This window comes from Chiloscyllium plagiosum, chromosome 20, assembly GCF_004010195.1.
Source record: "Chiloscyllium plagiosum isolate BGI_BamShark_2017 chromosome 20, ASM401019v2, whole genome shotgun sequence".
Classification (NCBI taxonomy): Eukaryota; Metazoa; Chordata; class Chondrichthyes; order Orectolobiformes; family Hemiscylliidae; genus Chiloscyllium; species Chiloscyllium plagiosum.
In genome coordinates this window covers 48486815-48511137 of record NC_057729.1, presented here as the reverse complement: position 1 = coordinate 48511137, position 24323 = coordinate 48486815, and the positions used below count along the sequence as shown (strand labels likewise).

Sequence of the window (24323 nt, the reverse complement as noted above, 5' to 3'; positions counted from 1 at the left end):
CCGGATGGGATTTATCCGAGGATTCTCTCGGAGCTAGGGAGGAGATAGCGGAACCTTTGGCTTGATATTTGCGTCGTTGTTGTCTACAGGTTTAGTACCAGAGGACTGGAGGATTGCAAATGTTGTGCCCTTGTTCAAGAAGGGCAATAGAGATGACCCAGGTAATTATAGACCAGTGAGCCTTACTTCTGTTGTAGGAAAGGCTTTGGAACGGATTATAAGAGATAGGATTTATAATCATCTAGCAAGCAACAATTTGATTTCAGATAGTCAACATGGTTTTGTCAAGGGCAGGTCATGTCTCACAAACCTCATCAAGGTTTTTGAGAAGGTGACCAAGCATGTAGATGAGGGAAGGGCAGTTGATGTGGTATACATGGGCTTCAGTAAAGCCTTTGATAAGGTTCTACATAGTAGGCTGTTGGAGAAAATGCAGAGGCATGGGATTGAGGGTGATTTAGCAGTTTGGATTAGAAACTGGCTTTCTGAAAGAAGGCAGCGAGTGGTTGATGGAAAATATTTAGCCTGGAGTCCGGTTAATAGTGGTGTGCCACAAGGATCTGTTTTGGGACCACTGCTGTTTGTCATTTTTATAAGTGACTTAGACGCAGGCATAGGTAGATGGGTTAGTAAATTTGCAGATGACACTAAAGTCAGTGGAGTAGCGGACAGTGTGGAAGAATGTTATAGGTTGTGGGGGACTTGAATAAACTGCATAATTGGGCTGAGAGGTGGCAAGTGGAGTTCAATGCAGATAAATGTGAGGTGATTCGCTTTGGGAAGAATAACAGGAAGGCAGAGTACTGTCATTGGAAAGATTCTTGGTAGTGTGGGCGTGCAGAGGGATCTTGGAGTCCATGTGCATAGATCCCTGAAAGCTGCCACCCAGGTTGATTAGTGCTGTTAAAAAGGCATACAGTGTGTTAGGTTTCATTGGTAGAGGGATTGAGTTCCGGAGCCGCAATGCCATGCTGCAACTATACAAAACGCTAGTGCGGCCACTATTGGAATATTGTGTACAGTTCTGGTTGTCATATTTCAGGAAGGATGTGGAAGCATTGGAAAAGGTGCAGAGAAGATTTACTAGGATGTTGCCTGGTCTGGAGTGAAACTTTATGAGGAAAGGCTGAGAGACTTGGGTTTTATTCTCATTGGAAAGAAGAAGGCTAAGTGGGGATTTGATAGAGACATACAAGATGATCTGAGGATTAGATAGGGTAGACAGTGAAGGTCTTTTTCCTAGGATGATGACGTCAGCGTGTACGAGGGGGCATAACTACAAATTGAGGGGTGATAGATTTAAGACAGATGTCAGAGGCAGGTTCTTTACACAGAGAGTGGTAAGGGTGTGGAATGCCCTACCTGCCAATGTAGTTAACTCAGCCACATTTAAGGATATTTAAACAATCCTTAGAAAAGCACATAGATGATGATGGGATTTTTTAGGGGAATGAGCTTAGAATAGTTCACAGCTTGGCACAACGTCGAGGGCCGAAGGGCCTGTTCTGTGCTGTATTGTTCTGTGTTCTTTGTTCTATATTTTTTTCTGTTGCTTTTTCAACAAAATCTATTTATTTTAAACTGGTACCACCCATGTCAATATGTGAAGAAATATCAATGAATGCCGAATGAGTTCATGTACTGACACTATGCCAACCTAAAGCGTGAAAGGAACCCCGCGGCAAAATAAAGATTGTCAATCTAATTTATCTGGAAAAATGATTTTTGTGTGCAACCATTCAAATGCAGAGTTAACTATCACTTAATTGCACCTAGATTTATGGAAAGTATATTAAGCTGTTGAAATTGGTGGCTTACTTTGTCATATCCCAGTTTAATTACTCTATATCTGAAACAAGCATTGAGGATCAGAATATGTGAAACAGCACCCCCTTGTTACGGAGTTGGCTGTAGACTAGAAATGTAAAATTCTAATTTAGCTTTTTGAGGTTTTACTGTGCAATTTGGGCAGGTTGGTGTGCAGGCTTCTGAAGGTTACTTGAGCTTTCATTCTCTCCCTGTGCTACTTCAGAGGAAACTTTTGAGAAGTTGCCTGAATCCACAGTGCCAGAGATGCAGCGCAGCAACCTTGCTCCAGTCGTACTCCAGCTAAAAGCACTGGGCATTGACAATGTGCTGAGATTCCATTTTCTGTCTGTAAGTAATTACTGCATGTTTAGCTAATGTCTATTTATTATCAAGTGAATGTAGTCCAGTGCATGAAGCCTGCAGAAGTGAAATGTGAAGCTTGTCGATTAAGTATTTTGATAGGAATTTCTCACAGCTCACAAAACTAGGCCAGGAGCAGTTTGTTATTTCTAGTCACTGATAGTAAATAGTTGTGACAGAGATTCTTAGAATCAGGAAATGTTGGAAGGAATAACAGCTCCCCTTCCAACATGGCTCCTGGCTCCCTTTTCATATTCTTACATTAATTGAAAATATATAAAAAACACAAGAAATCTTGTGATTGATTGTTTCAGCATTGGAAGAACCTTCTCTTCAGTTCCAACTTACCACAACTATGTGTTGACCTCTTGCAGTGCTGGAGGGCTGGGGAGCATCTGAATAAAGTGCTTTGGCTGCATAGTTATGTATGCCTAGCTGACATCTTGCATTCTGAGGAGTTTTAATTGCTCTGCGTTAACAACTGTGTTATGTAACCCATAAAATAATTTTCATGCGAAGCATGTCAGTCATCACAGAAAAGTGCTGGAAAACACTTAGCAGACTGGGTAGTGTCTGTAGAGAAGGAAAGAGCTAAATGTTGAAAAATGCTCAGTTACATTCAGTTTCTATCTTCACAGATGCTGCCTGACCTAGTAAATGTTTTCTATTTAAGCGAGACACAACAGCCACTTCAGCATAATTACATTGCGCTGAAAATGACCCTGAAATCTCAGCCAGCAATGATAATTATTGAGTCTTATAATTAAAGGTGTGGGGCACATACATTAGAATGTTTTACTGAGGGTGTGGAACATATCAGAATGCACTGTAGTGAGGGTGTAGGCCATATCATAAAGAGAAATGGGACACACCAGAGTGTTGAAAAGAGCTCTTTGATATATCAGGGAACGAGATGGAGCATATTTGAGTAAATATGTCAGGCATTTTGTAGAATTTTATAGTGAAAGTTTAGCGCATATCACAATATTACAGTGAGAGAGGTGGAGCATATCAAGAAGTTACTGAGAAAAGTGTTATAATGAGACAGTTGGGGCATGTCAGGAGATGTTACAATGAGAAGAGTGGAACATATTGTGGTTCAGTGGGACATTAGTATTGGAGGAAGATGCAACACGCAAAAAAAGACTTTTATTGTCTGCAGATGTTGAAACTTGTTCTACCTTTTATAATAGACCTTGAGTATGGGAATGATATATGAACTATGGGGTTGTGATAGCCATGACACAAGTCAAACTCATGCATACCATACTCTTTGTACTGTTAACAGCCTCCACCGGCCCAGTCAATGGTCCAGGCATTGGAACTCCTTTATGCACTAGGAGGTAAGCATAAGTTTTTGTTTCTCGAAATTCATGTTCCCTGTAAATGATGTTTCAAAAGATAACCATTTTCTAAAGGTGGGACATGTACCCAACATAGAATTCAAGCACTTGCTTTTGTTTTGATAATTAAATTCTGGCATCTGCTATCTGCCCAATGAGGACTAAGTCTTGTTCTCATGTGTTATCTGATGGTCATTTATTAACTCCCATTTGCAGACTCATAAGAACAGGTGGAGCCTGCAATGATACAAAGACATTTTGTTATCATTCCATTATCCATCGGTTTCCAGTCATAATACTTGGACTTGGCTAAGCTCTGTTATTGGTGGCTGCAATGTTTACCATTAGAGCTTGACTAATATTCACAACCCAAGGGTAAGGAGATTCTTTGACAGTTCTGCAAATCCTTGATAACTGAATCTGCCCAGTAGGTAATTAAAATCTTTGGCGCTGATCTGTGAATCAAGCCATTCATTAAATTCCAAAGGCACTCGTTGATTGATGTGGGGGTGGGGAAAGGTACAAAATGTGGAATTGGGAGGAAAGAGGGGTGGGGGAAGGCACAAAATGGTTTTGGGAGGGCAGGGCCAACATTCTTTGTATTCTAGTTGCTGCAAAGTTCTGTGGCCAAAATTCTTCCAACAGTTGACTTAGAGCAGGCTTCCAGGCTCTGCTCATTAAACATATCTGAAATCAGCAGGGACACTGAGCTATGTCCCTGCCACTGTTATCACATTTCATCAAGTGAATAATCATTGTTAAAGATCAACATTATCTTGAGTAATAGATCAGGAGAAACAACTATTTTCCTTTGTTGTTTTGACGAGGAAAATTATGTTAGTAGTTATTTTTAAGTTTTTAAAATCTGATTAATGTTGAGTAAACCATTGCCTTATATTGTGAACTTGACCAGATAGTCATACAACATCAAGAGCAGAAGAAGATCATCAGGCAAATCGTGGTTGATCTGATTGTAACCTCAAATCCACACTCCCTGCTAGCCCTGATGATATTTCAATCACTTGCTTAACAAGAATCTATCTGCCTTTGTCTTAAAAATATGCAGGGATTCTGCTTCTACTACCTTTTCCGGGATAGGGTTCCAAAGACTCTCAGCCCTCTGATAGAAAATAATTCACCTCATCTTTTTTTAAATATGCAAACCCCCTAGTTCTAGCATCCCGGACAAAAGGAAACACTCTTTCCACATTCACTCGTCAAGACCGCCCAGGATTTCATATCTTTCATTCAGGTCACCTTTTCTAAATTCCAGCAGACACAAGCCTAGCCTGTCCCGCCTTTACTCATAAGACAACTGAGCCATTCCAGATAAATGTTTTCTGAACAGCTTCCAATTCACTTAGATCCTTCCTTAAATAAGGTGACCAATACTATAGTTGTAAGTGTGCTCGCTGAGCTGCAAGATTTGTTTTCAGACGTTTCGTCACCATACACGGTAACATCATCAGTGAGCCTCTGGTAAAGCGCTGGTGTTATGTCTGCTTTCTATTTGTGTGTCTTGGTCTCCTAAGGTGGACGATATTTCCGGTTCTTTTTCTGATGATATCACCGACTGTAAGAGATCGAAACACATAAATAGAAAGTGGGACATAACACCAGCGCTTCACCGGAGTTTCACTGATGATGTTACCTAGTATGGTGATGAAATGTCTGAAAACAAACCTTCCAGCTCAGCAAACAAACTTACAACCTGAACCTCAACCTGAGTTACCAAATCTTCTCAAAAATTGCAATGACTAATACGATGCACATTACTTCAGATGCAGTCTCAACAATGTGCTGTATAAATGAAGCATAGCCTCCCTACTTTTGTATTCAATTTCTTTTGTGATAAATAATGTCATTCTACTGGCTTTCCTAGTTACGTGCTAGACCTGCATACTAACCTTTTCCAATTCATGCATGAGGACACCCAAGTTCCTCTGCATCTCAGAACTCTGCAATCTCTCATCATTTAGGTAATTTTTTTCTTCCTTATAAAATGGACAACTTCACATTTTCCCATATTGTACTCCATTTGATACATCTTTTATCACTCATTTAATCTATCAATATCTTTTCATAACCTCCATGTGTATCCCTCATAACTCACTTCTCTGTTTATGTTTGTGTTGTCAACAAATTTGACAACCATACTATGCATCCAAGTCATTTTATAAACTATAAACAGCAAAGGTCCCAGTACTAATCCCTCTATGTATGTCCCATACTGTGAAGGAAAGGGAGCTGTAGGATCTATTCTGCAAACTGGAATACAGTGGCAAGGATTCACTTCTCAGTCCCTCAATATCGAATTAACTCCCAATGATGCTGTCCATCAGAGAAGCAACTCCTGAAATTGCCCTCAATTCATTTAATTTGTGAATTTTCAAGTAAAATATTTCCATTCAATCTGGACTTGATTGAACCTAGCATCCAGAAGTGAAGGGTACTGTAAAATGAGAGAATCTCAAAAGGTGACTGACATCTTTATTGCTTACAAGCTTGCAAGGAAATGCTGGGTCTATTTTAATTTCAACGTTAGATTTTTTTAAGTTTGCAAACATGAATTATTAGAGAGAGTGATAGTCACACTGCCTTAGATGTGTTTATCTGCAGGTAAATCACATCATTAAATGTAAAATTTGTTTTGTGTGCCACTTCCAGGTTTGAACGATCAGTGCTTCCTTACTGACCCTCTCGGCCTCCACATGGCTGAATTTCCATTGAATCCCATGTTTGCTAAAATGCTGCTGGAATCAGGTAAGCATTAGAAACAGAATAGCAAAGTATACTGGAATTGATAGCCCTGCTTGAGTTCAGCCTGAAACTCTGGAATTCTCTTCTTAAACCAACTATCTTTTTACCTTTCTCTCCTCCTTTCAAGCATTCCTTGTAAAACTATCTCTTTTACTAATTTTTTGGTTAACTGACATGAAGCCATTTTAGTGTACCTTAGCATGAAGTGTTGTGCTACCGTGCTCCTGGGAAGTGCTTTGAGGCATTTTACTTGGTAAAACAACCTTTCTGGAAGAACTGATTTTCTCTGTCTCAGAGGGAAGCCCCATCATGATTGACATGTTTTGTGTCGCTTCAGAAGGGGCAGTTGAGGTAGATTATTTAAGAAATAATGCAAGTGAGTGTGTCTGGTGTAGCCTAATTCAATTGTGACTTTTGAAAGAGAAATGGTGAGTTATTTGAATAGAAGAAACATTGCAGGGCTACTGGGGAAAGAAAAGGTGGAAGTGGTACAAGCTGTGGTTCTCTTGTAGAGACCTGCATGAATCTGATGGGCCAAATGGCCTCCTCCAGTGCTGAAACAATCCATCACACTATTGATCAGCCGATCTGGAGGAAGAGAAAGAGAAAATCAACCTTTGTGAAAATAGTTAATTGCACAAATGCAGACAATATGGGACACATTTTAACCTAAAACATTGGGCAGGGAAATGATAGGGATCAGGTCAGCCATTGTAGAACTGATGGAAAGTTGAAATGGAGTCACTCTGAACCTGACACTGCAAGTTGTGGATGCATACTCTGATTTGTTCTTTTTCCATATGCTCTGTAATATAACCCGCTCGCACCAGGAGAGACACTATCTCTCAATAGGGGAAACATCTGTACAGCCTACCAAACCTGACACTGAATCTGTAACCTACTGAAGAGAGGAGACTGACCAAATAGGGGGCTTTGAGATTATGAAGGGGCTTGATAGGATAAACCCAGAAGAGATTTCTCTAATTTTTCAGGAGATCAGAACTGGGGACTCTAAATTTCAGGTGGTGATTGATAGAGGAATGCAGCAACAATCTTCATTTATATAGCACCTTTGACATAGCAAATTATCTCTGGTTGCTTGACAGGAGGAACCTCTTCAGGCAAAGAGGGAGTAGAGTGTGAATCTTCCTACTGCATTGAGTATTTGAGCGAACACGTGCATTTAAGGAAAAGCTAGCTAAGTACACGAAGAGGAAACAAATAGAAGATTATGCTGACCAAGTAAAATGAATCAGATGAATGAAGGCTCATGAACATAAATGTTAGCACAAGCCAACTGGACCGACAGTCCTGTTTCTGTGCTGTAAATTAGCATGTGATATTAAGAACAATGTTCTTAATAGCATGTGATCTTAATAACAGTGTTCTTATGTGTTAATAAAAACAGTGCAGGGGTGTCCTACCACAAGGGTTGCTTATCTCCAGATCCGTTTCCAAAAACATAATGGAGAGCACGTGGTTATTTGAAAATACACGGTTGATACTTTTCTTAGCCTGTCTAGCCACAGGAATATTACACAGAGCTGGTATTACATGTGGATTTCAGGCCTGATGACCTGTACAGCCCAAATGAATACATACACATCCTTCAGTTTGTGAGTTCCTGGTGAGACTGTGGTGGGGGGAGGGGATGCTTGAGGAAGGTGACATATGAAGATCAAACACTTCCTACCACAGCATAGTGTTCAGTAGCTAAGCTTGCAGAGTGAAACAACATTTGACATAGGCTTGTATTTTTTAATTTGAAAAAAAGTATCAGTACTGCTTGGGATTTAGTAAATTTAAATACAGTACAAGTTAATAAGAACATCAGCATGAATCTAACTGATTTATTTACAGTGCCTGTATGCCAGTGGTCATGGTGTTTGCAAGAGGAGTTTATTGAAGTGTTCAGAACAGGCTGATTTTGACCAACAGCTACTTCGTCCAGGAAGTGGTACGCTGTGTGGTAGAGAGAAATCAGAATGTGCCGGAAAAGGGTATTTTTTAAATAAACATGATCAACATGGTCACATTTACTTGTGACACTGTGACTAATACAGATGCACAATATGGGTGACAATTACTAATCTTTTCTTCTTTTTCTTCTTTTAATTTGAGGAAACTTTGGGTGCTCCCAGGAGATTTTGAGTATAGCGGCCATGATGCAGATACAGAATGTGTTTGTGGTACCCCCAAACCAGAAAAGTGCAGCGGTAGGTTCAGAAGTTTTACAAAGTCTCACATCCTGCTCTCCCCCCTCCCCCCTCCCAAATTGAATCTCCAGAAATAGATTGGCCTCTGCGTTGTAACAAGCAGTAATCCAGCCTAGGGACCCCTAGGTTTTCTCCAAGGGAATGTGTGTTGGATCTTCATAGAGAGAACTGCAGTATTATTTAAGTGCACTTGTACAATAAAATGTTCTAAGTGCATGATAATTATTTATAGCAAATCAAATGATTTAGTGATAATGGTTGAGTTACACTCTGTTATTTTCCCATAGACCACCAACTCTTACATTTCTCACTAATGTGTACTTCATAATTATGATTTTATAAACCTAAACTTCATTTTAATTGCCAATTTCCATCCTCTCCATCACCACCTCTTCCATGAAGGGATTTAGTGCTTGCTGGGGTAGGGTTTTGCATGTATTAGCCTGCAACATCATATCTGGCACATGTGTGTCTACCTTGGCAGTGATTGCCTGCACTTTGTTTGACTGTGGAGGAAGTCACAGGCAAGTTTGATTCAGTGCTCACCCGATGCCTGTGCAGCACTCTGGACAATTGGCCTCACCCCCAAGGGCAAATGAATGGCACTCTTATTTCAATCCCAGTTTAGGATCAGCAGAATGGATTTCATGGACCCCAAAGTTCAGCTACTTATTTGATAAATGCAGTTGAGACATCAGTGGGTCCCTTTAAATTATTCTGAAGTTGTTATGTAACATAAGAAGTTCAAATCACGTTGCAATCCACGAGGTGCATCTGCTTTAGAAATAGTATTTGGAGCTCAGTGCCTTGTGTTTACTGATTTTTATATTTCCATTAATTTGGCTTTCTTTCTCCTTGCTTAAAAAATATGTTCTTTTTTATCCCTGTGTGCTGTATTTCATGGTAAATTTGTTTCTGAGGTTGAAGCAATGTGTTGTAAAAGCAGGCAGTTGAAGGATTGCAGCAACACATGATACATCCTGTGGATTTGCACGGTTTCATTTTACAAGGGTGAACTGGTCTCTGTACAATTCGTAGCACTATAAATTCGCTCCACTGTACCTAAGAAACATGATTGAAAGTTACCCTCCTTGAGCTTGAGGGGAAAAAAATCACCTGGTCCACTGAGTTTTTTAGATTAGATTACTTTAGATTACATTACATTACAGTGTGGAAACAGGCCCTTCGGCCCAACAAGTCCACACCGACCCGCCGAAGCGAAACCCACCCATACCCCTACATTTACCCCTTACCTAACACTACGGGCAATTTAGCATGGCCAATTCACCTGACCCTGCACATCTTTTGGACTGTGGGAGGAAACCGGAGCACCCGGAGGAAACCCACGCAGACACGGGGAGAACGTGCAAACTCCACACAGTCAGTCGCCTGAGGCGGGAATTGAACCCGGGTCTCAGGCGCTGTGAGGCAGCAGTGCTAACCACTGTGCCACCGTGCCGCCCGAGTTCTGCACACCTTTCATTTATTCCATTTGTTACAATAAAACGATAGTTTAAAATTGTGCGATACCTTACCTGCTGATTGTTATTATGTTAAATTTCCCTGAATTCTCTCAAATAAATGCTTTCAACCAAAAATAGGAGCAAATTATAATTTCCATTTTGCAGGGAGAAAAAAAACTGATGATCTTCCCTGTAATTGTGCTTTTCACAAATTTTGTTTGGTTTCAGTTTTAATTAAAGAAGCAGAGATCGTCTTTTGTTCCTAGGTCAAGGTGATTTAGTTTTTTTAAATTGCTAATGGGCTTGTCGCTATATTAGCAGAGGCTTGTTGTAATGAACAAGGTGATTGTTTATTGTACAGAAATAAAATACTGTAAACCTGAGATCAAACAGAAAATGCTGGAGTTTGTTTACTGTGAATATCTGGGAATGGGCAGTTCTGTAGATCCTAGCAAACAATCAGGTATTTCTTGTTACAGAAATATAAGTTTTTTTGGAGTTCCATACTTGTCTAAATGTAATATGTATATTACTAAAATCAGTGCTTATAACCTTCATCAACAAAGACTTTTTTCAAAAGCAAAAACATCCCCTCAGTGGATAATTAATTTATCTTTCTCAAGAAGTATTTTTATGGGTAAAATAATTTTTATGGCTCAGTTAGATCTTGGCTCATCTGTATCTAACTGCATTAATCAGATGTTGGTAAAGATTCTGAATCCTAATGATATGGAAAATGTCCAAGAGAGTATGACAGTCTAAGATCTGAAATTGTGGCAGTTTCAAATAATCAGTGGCTGGAACTTGCAAATGGAAGACAGTAAGTCTTTCTGTGAGTGAATGGGATATTGAGGGGAAGGGACTGGTGGTGGTAGAGATATGAAGCATTTATTTGGTTGTATTTCACCTGAGCCATATAACTTTTTTTTAAATGAAGTTGAATTTCACTTTGCTGCTTTTGTGAGTATCTCAGTGTTTTCCATTTAAATTCCCTTTCAAGGCAAGAGAGCACCGGAAGTTTGCTGTGGCTGAGGGAGATCACCTCACAATGCTGAACATCTATGAGGCCTTTGTTAAGGTTTGGATAAGCTTTTCATGTCCAGGTTGCAATAGTTTCAGAATTTATAGCTTATATAATAGTGGTGGAAGGTGGTCATAACCTATACTTAAAGAAAGTGCAAAATTCTACCATTATTAAACTTTGCCCTTGAAGTACTGATTTTTTGGAAATATTCATTGATTTGTAACTCCTTCTGTTGCAAAGCTTGATGTTGGACTAAGCATTGCATTTCAAGATGGCTTTAGATTTAATTCGAGGTCTGTGCTGAGTTAACTGATTTCAGCTGAGGCTTCCAGGGTTCTTGTATTAGGCAAGGGTTTAAAAGAAAAACAACCAGTGTCCTAACTTCTGTTTATTGTACAGCAAAACCTTTATTGAAATATGCATGCATGTGGATGAGCTGTGGGGTAAAGATCAGACTTGGAGTCATGTTCCCCAGGCTTTAATAGCCTGCCAGAAATTAGTCTTGGTTCACAAAGTCTGGCTACTCCATCAGTATCTGTGGAATTGTAATGCAGTAGTGAAGCCAGTGCCTTCAGGAAAAGGGTGGGAAAATCTTTTGCTCTTCAAAGACATGTTGCTTATATGAAGTGGGTCCAAGCCTGTGTATTTACAGGTTTCTGCAGGTAGCTATGCTACAGTACTGTTTTAATTCAATGCCTTTTTATTTCAATGATTAGATAATTCCCTGATAGATACCAATAAGTAGAGCTCAGAGTGGTTGCTTTCTTGTGCTCTCTCTCTCTCTCTCTTTTGTTCAAGTGTTGGCAACCAAGCCTCAGCTGCTTGTGTTATAAGCTCTGGAATCCCCTCCCTGAAAGCTCTTGCTCTTTACTTTTCTGTCCACCTTGAAACCAACTGTTTGCAACCTAACTGTTCAGGGTGATAAAAACAAGGACTGCAGATGCTGGAAACCAGAGTCTAGATTAGTGCTGGAAAAGCACAGCAGGTCAGGTAGCATCCGAGGAGCAGGAAAATCGACGTTTCGGGCAAAAGCCCTTCATCAGGAATAGAGCTATTCCTGATGAAGGGCTTTTGCCCGAAACGTCGATTTTCCTGCTCCTCAGATGCTGCCTGACCTACTGTGCTTTTCCAGCACCACTCTAATCTAGACACCTAATTGTTCAGCCAAGGTATTGGCCTAGATTAGATTACATTACAGTATGGAAACAGGCCCTTCGGCCCAACAAGTCCACACCGACCTGCCGAAGCACACCCACCCATACCCCTACATTTACCCCTTACCTAACACTATGGGCAATTTAGCATGGCCAATTCACCTGACCTGCACATCTTTGGACTGTGGGAGGAAACCGGAGCACCCGGAGGAAACCCACGCAGACACGGGGAGAACATGCAAACTCCACACTGTCAGTCGCCTGAGGCGGGAATTGAACCCGGGTCTCTGGCGCTGTGAGGCAGCAGTGCTAACCACTGTGCCACGTGCCGCCTATCATCGCCTTTGTAGCTCAGTATCAAATATTTGTTTGACCAAGTTCCTGTGTAGTATCTTGGGAAGCTTTTTGTGTTATCAACATTATAGAAATACAACTTATTGTTGTATTTGAATCAACAAGGTTGTGAGCGAGCAGTATAAGGAAATTATTCGGTTCATTGAGTTGATGGCTTTCTGCAAAACAATCCAAAGATGCCCATTTCCTCACTCTATCCCCATAGCCTTGTAAATTTATCTCCTTCAAGTTCTCATTCAGTTTCCTATTAAAGTTATTCATCATCTTCACTTCCCCCAACCTTGGAGGCAATGTGTTCTAGGTCATTACATCTCTTACCTAAAGAGGTTCTTTGGTAGTACAGGACTTTTTTCTAAACTCAATCAAGGGATGAGGGCATTACTAGCTGGGCTGTCATTTATTGCTCATCCCAGAGGGCAGTTAAGAGTCAACCACATTGCATGGGTCTGGAGTCACATGTAGGTCACACCAGGTGAGGATGGCAGATTTCCTTCCCGACAGGACATTAGTAAACCAGATGGGTTCTTCCAATAATTGACAACTGATTCATGATCATCATTAGACTCTTAATTCCAGATTATTATTGAATTCAAATTCCACTATCTGCCATGGTGGGACTCGAACTCAGGTCCCCAGAACATTACCTGAGTTTCTGGATTATCAGTCTTGAGATTGTACCAGTAGGCTGTCACCTCAAGGACTTGAGTATTGCTGAGTAAGTGCACACTTTGTTGAAGGTTTTTGTTTTGCACTCATCAGGACAATATGCAAGAATACCAACGTAAAGAGAAAATAATAATTAGCATTCCTTTCAGAATAATTCTCTAATTGATAGCAGGTGAATTTTGATTGGGAAACCCCAATTGAAATAAGATCTCTATGGGATGATCACCAATCCAGGAATGATGTTTGCTCATCTTATTAGCTTCCAACTGTAATACAAACACTTACAAATGTCATCTACCCTTCACTCTTAATCAAAATAAATTTAGCTCTGATCTAGTTATAATTTGAGAAAGAATTTTATAATATTGAAAAAAGAGACCTATTTTGTCAAAGCTTTTTAGTTTGCACTATTGTAACAAATGCCAAAGTAAAGGAGAGAGTTAATTGGCAAGCAAATGAAATCTGATTGACAGAGATGTTGTCAAGGACCATACACCAGGCAGATGATGACTGACAGTTTACTACCAAGTTTTGTTTAAGCTTTCAACCAAGCAGTTTCACTCTGATTCGTCAAGGTACACACTGAGCCCAACTAAAAATCCTAAACTGGTTGTTAATGGTTTTTTCCCCTAAGTTGGAGCTTGCAAAACTCAAAACACAATACCCAACATTAGATGTGATTCTGAAAATTGGATAACATTTTTGAAATAGTCCCGAGTGTGGCAAGCTTGTACATACTTGAAGCTGCATATATTAATGCACAGGATTCTGTCCTTGCATACAGAAAGAACATGTACATACACTGTGCCTGTTTCAACTCAACAATTCCCCGTGTCTGCGTGGGTTTCCTCCGGGTGCTCCGGTTTCCTCCCACAGTCCAAAGATGTGCAGGTCAGGTGAATTGGCCATGCTAAATTGCCCGTAGTGCTAGGTAAGGGGTAAATGTAGGGGTATGGGTGGGTTGTGCTTCGGTGGGTCGGTGTGGACTTGTTGGGCCGAAGGGCCTGTTTCCACACTGTAAGTAATCTATAAGACCATAAGACATAGGAGTGGAAGTAAGGCCATTCGGCCCATCGAGTCCACTCCGTCATTCAATCATGCCTGATGCGCATTTCAGCTCCACTTACCAGCGTTCTCCCCGTAGCCCTTAATTCCTCGAGACAACAAGAATCTATCAATCTCGGCCTTGAAGACATTTAGCGTCCCGGCTTCCACTGCACTCCGTGGCAGTGAATTCCACAGGCCCACCACTCTCTGGCTGAAGAAATGTCTCCGCATTTCTGTTCTGAAATGACCCCCTCTAATTCTAAGGCTGTGTCCACGGGTCCTAGTCTCCTCGTTTAACTGAAACAATTTCCTAGCATCCACCTTTTCCAAGCCATGTATTATTTTGTACGTCTCTATTAAGTCTCCCCTTAATCTTCTAAACTCCAACGAATACAATCCCAGTATCCTCAGCCGTTCCTCATATGTTAGACCTGTCATTCCAGGGATCATCCATGTGAATCTCCGCTGGACACGTTCCAGTGCCAGTATGTCCTTCCTGAGGTGTGGGGACCAAAACTGGACACAGTACTCCAAATGGGGCCTAACCAGAGCTTTATAAAGTCTTAGTAGTACATCTCTGCTTTTATATTCCAACCCCCTTGAGATAACCACTTCTTCAGTACTACCTGCCTGTCCACCTATCTTCGTATCATCGGCAAACTTCGCTGGAATGCCCCCAGTCCCTTCATCCAGATCATTAATATATAACGTGAACAGCTGCGGCCCCAACAGTGCACCCTGTGGGACACCGCTTGTCACCGGCTGCCATTCTGAAAAAGAACCTTTTATCCCAACTCTCTGCCTTCTGTTAGACAGCCAATCCTCAATCCATCCCAGCAGCTCACCTCGAACACCATGGGCCCTCACCTTGCTCAGCAGCCTCCCGTGTGGCACCTTATCAAAGGTCTTTTGAAAGTCTAGATAGACCACATCCACTGGGTTTCCCTGGTCTAACCTACTTGTTACCTCTTCAAAAAATTCCAACAGGTTTGTCAGGCATGACCTCCCCTTACTAAATCCATGTTGACTTTTTCTAATCAGACTCTGCTCTTCCAAGAATTTAGAAACCTCATCCTTAATGATGGATTCTAGAATTTTACCAACAACCGAGGTTAAGCTGATTGGCCTATATAAAGTAGTGGCTAATTAGATTAGATCTAATCTAATCTAATTCTTAGGCAATGCCTTGACCAATCAGAGTCAACTTGCCTGGTTTAAAATTTAAGGAGAAAGTGAGATCTGCAGATGCTGGAGATCAGAGCTGAAAATGTGTTGCTGGAAAAGCGCAGCAGGTCAGGCAGCATCCAGGGAACAGGAGAATCGACGTTTTGGGCATAAGCCCTTCTTCAAATTTAAACCAAGCTGAGCAGTTAATGGTCTGTCGTCATCTAATTGATGGATTCTTTGTGGCAACATCTCTACTGATTGGATTTCACTTGCCATCCAATTGCCTCTCTCCTTTCATATAATATAAATTTTGCTTATCCTTTACTTTGGTATTTATGGATCGAGTCATAGAGTCATAGAAATGTACAGCACGGAAACAGACCCTTGAGTCCAACTCGTCTATGCCGAACAGATATCACAACCTAATCTAGTCCCACCTTTTTTGTGAGTTGTCCTCATGACTGAAAAATAAAAACTTCGACAAAATCTGTCCTACTTTTCAGCAACGCTACAAAGTTGTTTTTTGCGTTATAACAGTTTGATTATACCTCGGTCAAAACTAAGTAAATTTGTTTTGATTTCGAGTGAAGGATAGAAAACAATTGGAAGTGTTTATATTAGAGCTGAGAGCTATGCTAGGTAAACAAAAATCATTCCTGGATTTGTGATACATCCCATTTTAATGAGGATGTCCCAATCAGTAACTATTATCGCAGTAAAGGGATGTGCTATATTCTCCGCCTGCAAAATACCTCCTGTATTCTACACCCTGGAACCAATCTGCATCTTGTGGAAGCTGGGAGGAAGATATGGGTGTGGTACATAGATGGTGAAGTCTCAACAGGAAAATATCGAGACATTTGGTCCTGCAGAGTAGAGGAGTATGTTTTTTTTATTCATTCACAGGATGAGGGCTAGCGCAGCATTTATTGGCCATCCCTAATTGCCTATCACAGAGGGCAGTTAAGATTTAACCAAATTGCTGTGGTCTGGAGTCAGACGTTGGCCAGACCGGGTAAGAATGGCAGCTCCCTTCCCAAAAGGACATTAGTGATCCTGACAATCGACAATTGTTTCATGGACTCTTAATTCATGATTCGTTAATAGAATTCAAATTCCACCATCTATTGTGGTGGGATTTGAACCCAGAACCCCAGGGCTCTAGATTAACAGTACAGGATAATACAACTAGGCCTTTGCCTCCCTGTTTGCAATATGCAGTGAAAAATGGTCATGCTGAATTGTTATGTTCCTAAGTTCTTTAATATTTTGGAGCATGATCAATCTGTGACTGTGAATGATGAATTAGAGGTTGACACTGTCAGTATGTTTTTCTTTGTCTGTTGCAGCACAATAAAAACTCTCAGTGGTGCCAGAAGCATTTCTTAAACTACAAAGGACTTATTAGAGCCACAACAGTACGTGAACAACTGAAAAAGTTATTGTCCAAATTCAGAGTGCCGAAGAAGTCAAGTGAAGGTACCCACATGGAGTATTTGAAATTCCTTATATGGGGCAGAGTCGTCAAAGGCCAACTATTGTGCTGTCCCTAGCTGTGTAAAGAAAATAGTTAATAACAGTTGGAAGTGGCTGCTCATGTTTCTATGACAGTTATGTCAGTGTCTGATGTTTGCTGCCAGCAAGAGTCTGGTTCACCATTGCTGATAGGTGGTGGGGAGTGTGTGCTTCTGAATTTATTTATTCAGACTTAGTGGAACTGACAGTCTTTATCCCAGTTTAGCAAGAATTCCCTCTTTCTGATATAATTTTTGCTCTTATCAATATCACTCTGCAACATGTCAATGAGAAAAATCCAAGGTATCGATTTTTAAAATTCTTGATGGAGTCAAATCTGGCTTCCATCTGCTTCCTCGCCCCCCCCCCCCCCCCCCCCCATCTCAACTGTCAGACTATCAGATGGGGCTTGCTGTCTGCCACTGAAACACTCATTCATGCCTTCTTTTTAATTCTCAACTTGTCTATTCCAATGCACTCCTGGCTGGTCTTCCACGTTCTGCTCTCTGTAGATGTGAGGTCATCCAACTCTGTTCCCAGTGTTGCCACTTGCTGCCTTAACTTGCACCAACCCCTGTTCCCTTGTCACCCATGTGCTTGCCGATTTGTATTGGCTCCCAATCAAACAACATCTTGATTATAAAATTCCCGTCGTTTTTTTAAAGATTCCTCATGGCCTCACCCATCCCTATCTTTGTAATTTCTTCCATCCCCACAACCCTCCAAGACGTTAACATTCATCTAATTCTGGCCTCTGGAGTATCTCTGATTTTAACTGCCCTGCCACTGGTAGCTATGCCTTCAGTGGTTGAGGTGCTTGAATACCCCTGCCTGATCTTGACTACCCTCCTGACGCCTTTCTGACTCTCTACCTCATTTCCTTCTTTTAAGACACTCCTTAAAACCATCCTCCTTGATCAAACCTTTGATCTGATCTAATATTTCCTTGTGTGATTTGGTGTCATACTTTGTGAAGTGCTTTGGAGCATTTATAACATTGTAAGTGCTATATAAATATAATTTGCTGTGATTGCAGTGAATTACAGGCCAAACTCAATATTCTGTCTGTTTGCACTACTGACCTGAAAGTTCCCTGGTTTAACTCACCAGCTCAAGGTCATGAATGTTTGTTACAATATCACATGGATGGACATAGAGATTCATAAAATGCAGGGAATGGATTTAGTGCTTATTTCATTATTGCTATTTCCTATTAGAATTGTGAGAGAGTTATTTGTTTGGTCATTTCATTGTTTAACTCCTTGCATCTGATGCTGGAAAGTGGAGAAAGGTCTCTTCCACGTGAATGTTTTGTGTTTGATATGCACATTTTCAGTTCATATAATGCATGAATGGAACCTTGAAATGATAATCGGCATTACGTTTGTGGATTTTACGTAGATTTTTGTGAGACGTAATTCCCCAGACTCTTGTGTGACTGCAGTGAAATTAGTGATTAAAAGCTGATGTCAGAACCGTGGTGTAGCCCCACCATGGAACCAGCCAGGCCTCGGTATTCTCTAGTCCCACTCCTGTCTCAGTTCCCATCTCAGCCTACTCTACAGTCCCAGATTAGCCAAACCTGTGTAAAAAATAGTCACTCTACCTGAAATGAGAGCTGACCAACTCTACACTCTGTCTCCTCAGGTGACCCGGATCCTATTCTGCGATGTATTGTTTCAGGCTTCTTTGCGAATGCTGCAAAGTTTCATTACTCTGGATTCTACAGGTAACAATGAGACAGTTTTACCATCACATTTTTGATTTTTTTTCTCATGACCTTACAAATCTCTTTACTGAATCTAACATCCATCATTGTAAAGGAATTAGATATAACACATATCCTGTTTGATGTATTGCACACATTTTGTAATCGCTCTCTTTGACAAGTACCATTCCAGACCCCTTTTGAAACATTCTGCTTACAGCTCTGTCTTTAATTTGGGCTGAGCTCTGATACCCTTGGGATTAAACAGTCTGCCTGTACCTACTGTCAAGACCCACACATAAATAATGACCGCTTGGATGAGCAGAGTCAACACCCATGGAAATAAAAAAAGAGAGATCTATGGAGAAGAAATATTCTTTCTATGACCCTCTGTCACAATTTGATAATGAGATATCCACTTTACAACGCTCCCCATTATTTTTATTACAAAGAAACTGCACTCTGACATATCCTACACATTTTACTATGATATTCTCCAGTACAGACTGCATGTATAAGCATATTTTTAAAATTTAATTTATATATAGGACCATTCGAGATGATTATGAACTTCATATTCATCCAACCTCTGTGTTATATGGAGAGAAGGAACCACAATGGTAAGTTTGACTCAGTGATGAATGTCACATCATTTTTTTTGCATGTAATGTATTGAAGTGTAGAATTGTTACAGCATGAAGGAGGCCATTCGGTCCACTGTACCGATGCCAGCTCTTTAAAAGCTATCCACTTTGTCCCATTCCCCATTGGTATACAGTTTTCTCTTCCCCTTTTGAGTACATACCCAGTTCCCTTTTGAAAATTATTCCAAATCAGTTTCCACCTGATTTCGGTTGCTAAATACTTATTTGTGTGTGACTAGGGGGATAGTAAACTGTGAAATAACAGTTGTGAGTTTCTAAACCCGTCACTGTCACATTCCGTCTGTTACCAGGGTTGTGTATAACGAGATCATCCAGACATCCAAGTACTTTATGAGAGATGTGACTGCAATCCAGTCTTCATGGTTGTTAGAGTTAGCCCCACACTTCTATCGAAGAAGAACTGTAAGTATCTACCTGCGTTGTGCTATGTTTGGGTTGAAGGGTTATGGACAGTGGACAGGAAAATGGAGCTCAAGATGAGATGAGATCAATCATGATCGTACCCAATGGCAGAACAGGCTCGAGGGCTGAATTGCCTACTTCTGCTGATTGTTACGTTTGAAACTATCCCCTAATGTGTACAGAGGAACCTCGATTATCTGGCATTCGATTACCTGAATATCCGATTATCCAGCAAGATCGCAAGGTCCCAATGTTCGGCTAAACTATGTTATCCAGCATTCGATTATCCGGAAATGGATTGACCGAGCGAAATACTGCGCCCCTCCTCCTTTGGATAATCGAGATTCCTCGGTAAACCATCACTTGAAGATGGCTGGCAAGAGCAGAATAATGAAATATAATACTTAATGCAATCAAGGAGTACAGCTGTTACAGTTAGGAAGAGAGGATGATGATGCCAAGAAGATTATAATGCTGTGTCTGAACCTAGGAATAATGAAGTACAAAATTGGAATAAATATATCATCCTCTGTGAGTTCCAAAGCACCTTGTATCTAAATAAACCACTTCTGCTGTATGGTCACTATTGCTCTTCAGGCAAGCACCGCAACCAACATGCACACAGTGAAACCCCACAAACAGAAGTTGATACGAAGGGGCTAGTTGATCAAAATTAAGTTTCAATGGCTATGAGAAAAGTGTTGGCCTGTTTTCTTGTTAGGTTTGCTCCATTGTTCTCCTGAAGAAGTGGAAGAAAAAGAGGGAGCAAGTTACAAATGTCACTTCAGCACTCACCTATCTCCGTATGATAACATTTTATGATTCAAAGCATTGGACAACCTCCAGTATCTTCTGAAAATGGCCTTTTTTCCATGAGCCTTGATAATAGGTGTTGATTGGCTGTTGAACCAATGGGGTCATTGTAGCTAAGCTCTATTCTGCAGAACATACTGTCTAGTGTAAGAGTGCTGCCTTAGCCAGGTGCACAGAGGCTGGATGTAGCACCCATCTGAGAACACTGAAGTTAAACTCAGATTGGAGATAGAAACTGGGACCAGTTTTTGTTTCCATCTTTAAAGATAGAATGGGCTCATTTGAGAAAGGAATGAAGTGACTCAGCCCCAACAAGCCCTGGTCTGATTCCCAGTCCATGGTTGCAAAGAAAGAACTGCATTATTTTTCAGATATCCCAATTTTTTTAAATATATGAAGTGGACTGTTGGCCTTGGGGTCCCTTAACCAAGATGATGCAAATGATTCTTGATTTTGTACTGGAGAATGCATGGACTGTCAATAGCAATAGATTTGGACCTGGTGTTAACTCCCACTTTTGAGTAGCTCACTCATTTCATGCATGAAGAATTATTATTAGGGCAAGAAATCTCAAGATGCCATAGAACTGTCATCCAAATAGATGGAACTGCATCCACCTGGTTTCATTCTTATCCATCTCATCGTGGACAGAGAATGGCTTGCAGTGGCTTAGTTGCAATGGCTATACCATTACCCCTTGTAAATCCAAGGACCTATTCTTGGTGCCCTCCTATTTTAAATCTGCAAGCTACCCCTTGGCACAATCATCTGAAAGCAAAGCAGTAGTTTTCACATCTACACTGACAACACCCAGCACAATCTCATCACCGTTTTCTTGCCTTCTGCAATATCGCTGAGTTCCCAGACTGCTTATTCAACATCCAGTGCTGGATAAGCAGAAATTTGTTCCAATTAAAAATTGGGAAGACTGAAGTCTTCTGAGTCTGTTGCAATCTGTGTTGTCTAGCTACCAACACCATTCCTGAGACTTGTAACTATCAGGCACTAAAGCAGATCGATGTGGAACATTGTACTGTATTGGACACTGAGACGAGCCTTTGCTGAGAGTACAGATTTTCACTTCTGCAATATTGTTCAACTTTGTCTTGTCTCAGCTCATCTGCTGCTGAAACCATCGTCCATGCTTTGGCCAATAATCCCATCAATTCCGACACACTTTCAGAAATTCTACCCTCCCTAAGTTTGAGGTTGAGCAAATCACTGTTACCTGTACTGTAGCTAACATCAAAAATCCCTCATTTATCACTCATGTCATGGTTAACCTACATTGTCTCTTGGTCAAGTAATGTCTTGATTTTAACATTGTCGTCCCTTCTTGGCCGTGCTCCTCTGTGGTTCTATAGCCTTCTCTAGCCCTGCTGTCCTACATACTCATCTATTTCTGGCCTCTTGAGTCTCCTCAATTTTAATTTGTTCACCTCTGCTGACAGCACTGTCCATTTGCAACACTCCAACTCTGAAATTCTTTGTCTGCTCTGAGCCTCCCTACCTCAGTTCCTCAGCATTTTTGCTCCCATTATATCGACCTCCAAGGTCCACATGCAGCAGTGAAATCAAGGTCAAGGCATTGGCATGCCAATTGGAATCTGCAGAAAGCGATAGTGCACCGCCGTGAACATTGTTATCTATCTGATGTCCATCCATGTTGACACACCAATCAAGAAAGCACAGTAACACCTCTACTTCCTCAGAAGGCTAAGGAAATTCAGCATGTCCATTAAAACCTCTTTAAAATTTTCATAGAATGCATCGCAGAAAACATCCTGTCTGCTCTTCCCAACCCAGCAAGAAAGTAGAAAGTTGTGAACATAGACCAGTCCATCATACAAACCAGCCATCTATCCATTGACTTCATCTATATTCCCTGCTGCCTCGGGAAAGCAACCAACATAATCAAAGACCCCTCCCAGCCTGGTTATATTCTCTTCCACCCTCTTCTGTCAGACAGGAGATACAAAGTTTGAATGCACGTATGAACAGATTCAAGAACAGCTTCTTCGCCACTGTTAGCACACTTACAGACGGAACTCTCAAATATTAATTCTGGTCTCTGTCTGCACCTTCTTAGCAGCTGTAAGATTGTATCTTTCACTCTGTGCTGTTACCCTCATGCACTTGTATAGTACAATCTGCCTGTACAGCATGTAAGACAACATTTGTTCAGTATCTCTTGGTACACCTAATATTACCAAACCAAATCAAGTATCTCCCTGAATGACACACTGCTTGAAACCATTGAGCAAGATTTTGGTCGTCATTGTCAGATTTTGTTTTATAATGCTGCTGTGAAGCATTTTGGGATATTTGGCTATGATAAAAGAACAATATAAATGTGAGCTGCTGTTGTTTTCTAAAGCGGTAACATAAATATGAGTTTTTATTGTTATAGTCAGTTTGTTTTTCAGGAAGTGAGCCTTGGTTGTTAATTTTGTTTCTGTTTTTATTGTTTGTTTCAGTCCATTTCTCAGAGAGTAAAGAAAGCTCGAGTTACCTGATTGTTCATGCAAATCTCCTCACGCCTGCGAGTGATGGGTGAAACAGCTACTTGCAAAGCCAAATTCAGTTTGTTTTCTTCATCTGTTTGTGAATGAATTTCGCAGCTCACACCATCAGATTAGTTATTGAATAAAATTACAAAGCGGCATTCATTTTGAGATGTCTAGTCCGCAGGCACAGAGCCCTGGTAATCAAGCCACCAAAGGCAAGGCATTCAGTTGCATTTACGCTTATATCTCTAATTTGCTGGTTGGTCCTGTTTGATTTTCTTGGGTCTGCAGGTTTAGAGAGGGTTGTTTTCAGCACTGTTGCCTCACTTGAGCCTAAGTTCTAAATCATAATACCAAGATCTGCTTGTATCAGCAAAGTGAGATATATACAAATTAACTGGAAGCATGGATGTAAATTCTCTTGATATGTGGTCCCTAAGCTTCCATGGTGCACACTTAGTTAGTCAACAGGACAATAAACTTGTACATGCATTTTTAGATTAACCTATCTAATATACAATGTGCATAGTCTCAAACTGACGCCATCAGTGTCCAAGTTGTGGAGGTTAGAACATTATAGACTCCAGTGCAATGTACCTTACAAAAATATCTCTTATGGAATAATTATGCTCGGCTGCTGAAATCTGGGCTTCCAGAGTGATCGTGGGTGTTAACAGTCACAATAGATGCACACTTCCTTGTTCATTATTTAATCTTCACCTTCTTCTATGAAGAATAGTGCTTTCAACAACAGTTGTGAATGAGTATGCTGTCTTGGTACCTTCACATTGTAAGCATTTGTGGTGATGATGTGTTCCTTTCTAAAATGTTTTTTTTTAATATAGCAAAATAAATCCATGCCTTAAATTCATAAGTGGGTCTGTGTCCTCTGTACAATTCATTAAGTGCTTTTTTGTTTAAGTGTACTCTCACTATCCAGGAGTTCAAGGACCATTTCCTTTCAGCCCATAAAAGTTTCCATTCTTCGTCAGGTTGGCAATAGAACTGCCCGTGTGGGTGTTTCCTAGTGTCCCAATATTGGCCTGTTCCCACACAAACTCCCCTTAAATCATAGTCCAGTTCCTTGTTTGACCTGTTTGTCTTTAATGTGCTCGGAGGTTCTGAAAGGGTTCTTTTTACAAAAAGTAAAATTGCCTTATTTTTGGACAAATGTTGAATCAGGACAGCAGGGTCTGTTATACACAAAACATTTGAGATTGTGGTTTTAGAATTCAAAGTTCAATTTGAATTTATCCAAAACTGATATTCCCCTCCCATCCTGAACAAGATGGAATAACCATATCCATAAAAAACTAATAAAAGACAAAAATTTGTTCTCTCATTTCCAGA

At 40.6% G+C, this 24323-nt stretch overlaps 1 protein-coding gene across 1 annotated transcript in view; it reads left to right on the top strand.

The window, feature by feature from the left end:
- Positions 1-23844, top strand: part of dhx35 (DEAH-box helicase 35) — a 67608-nt gene extending 43764 nt beyond the window's left edge. Inside the window, exons 13-22 of the mRNA XM_043710727.1 lie at positions 2033-2157; positions 3458-3512; positions 6180-6275; positions 8394-8488; positions 10952-11029; positions 16713-16842; positions 18526-18607; positions 19135-19206; positions 19542-19653; positions 22944-23844. Of these exons, the coding sequence (XP_043566662.1) occupies positions 2033-2157; positions 3458-3512; positions 6180-6275; positions 8394-8488; positions 10952-11029; positions 16713-16842; positions 18526-18607; positions 19135-19206; positions 19542-19653; positions 22944-22982 (884 nt within the window). The 3' untranslated portion in view covers positions 22983-23844. The remainder of the gene's footprint in view (positions 1-2032; positions 2158-3457; positions 3513-6179; positions 6276-8393; positions 8489-10951; positions 11030-16712; positions 16843-18525; positions 18608-19134; positions 19207-19541; positions 19654-22943) is intronic.
- The last annotated feature ends 479 nt before the right edge of the window (positions 23845-24323 follow it).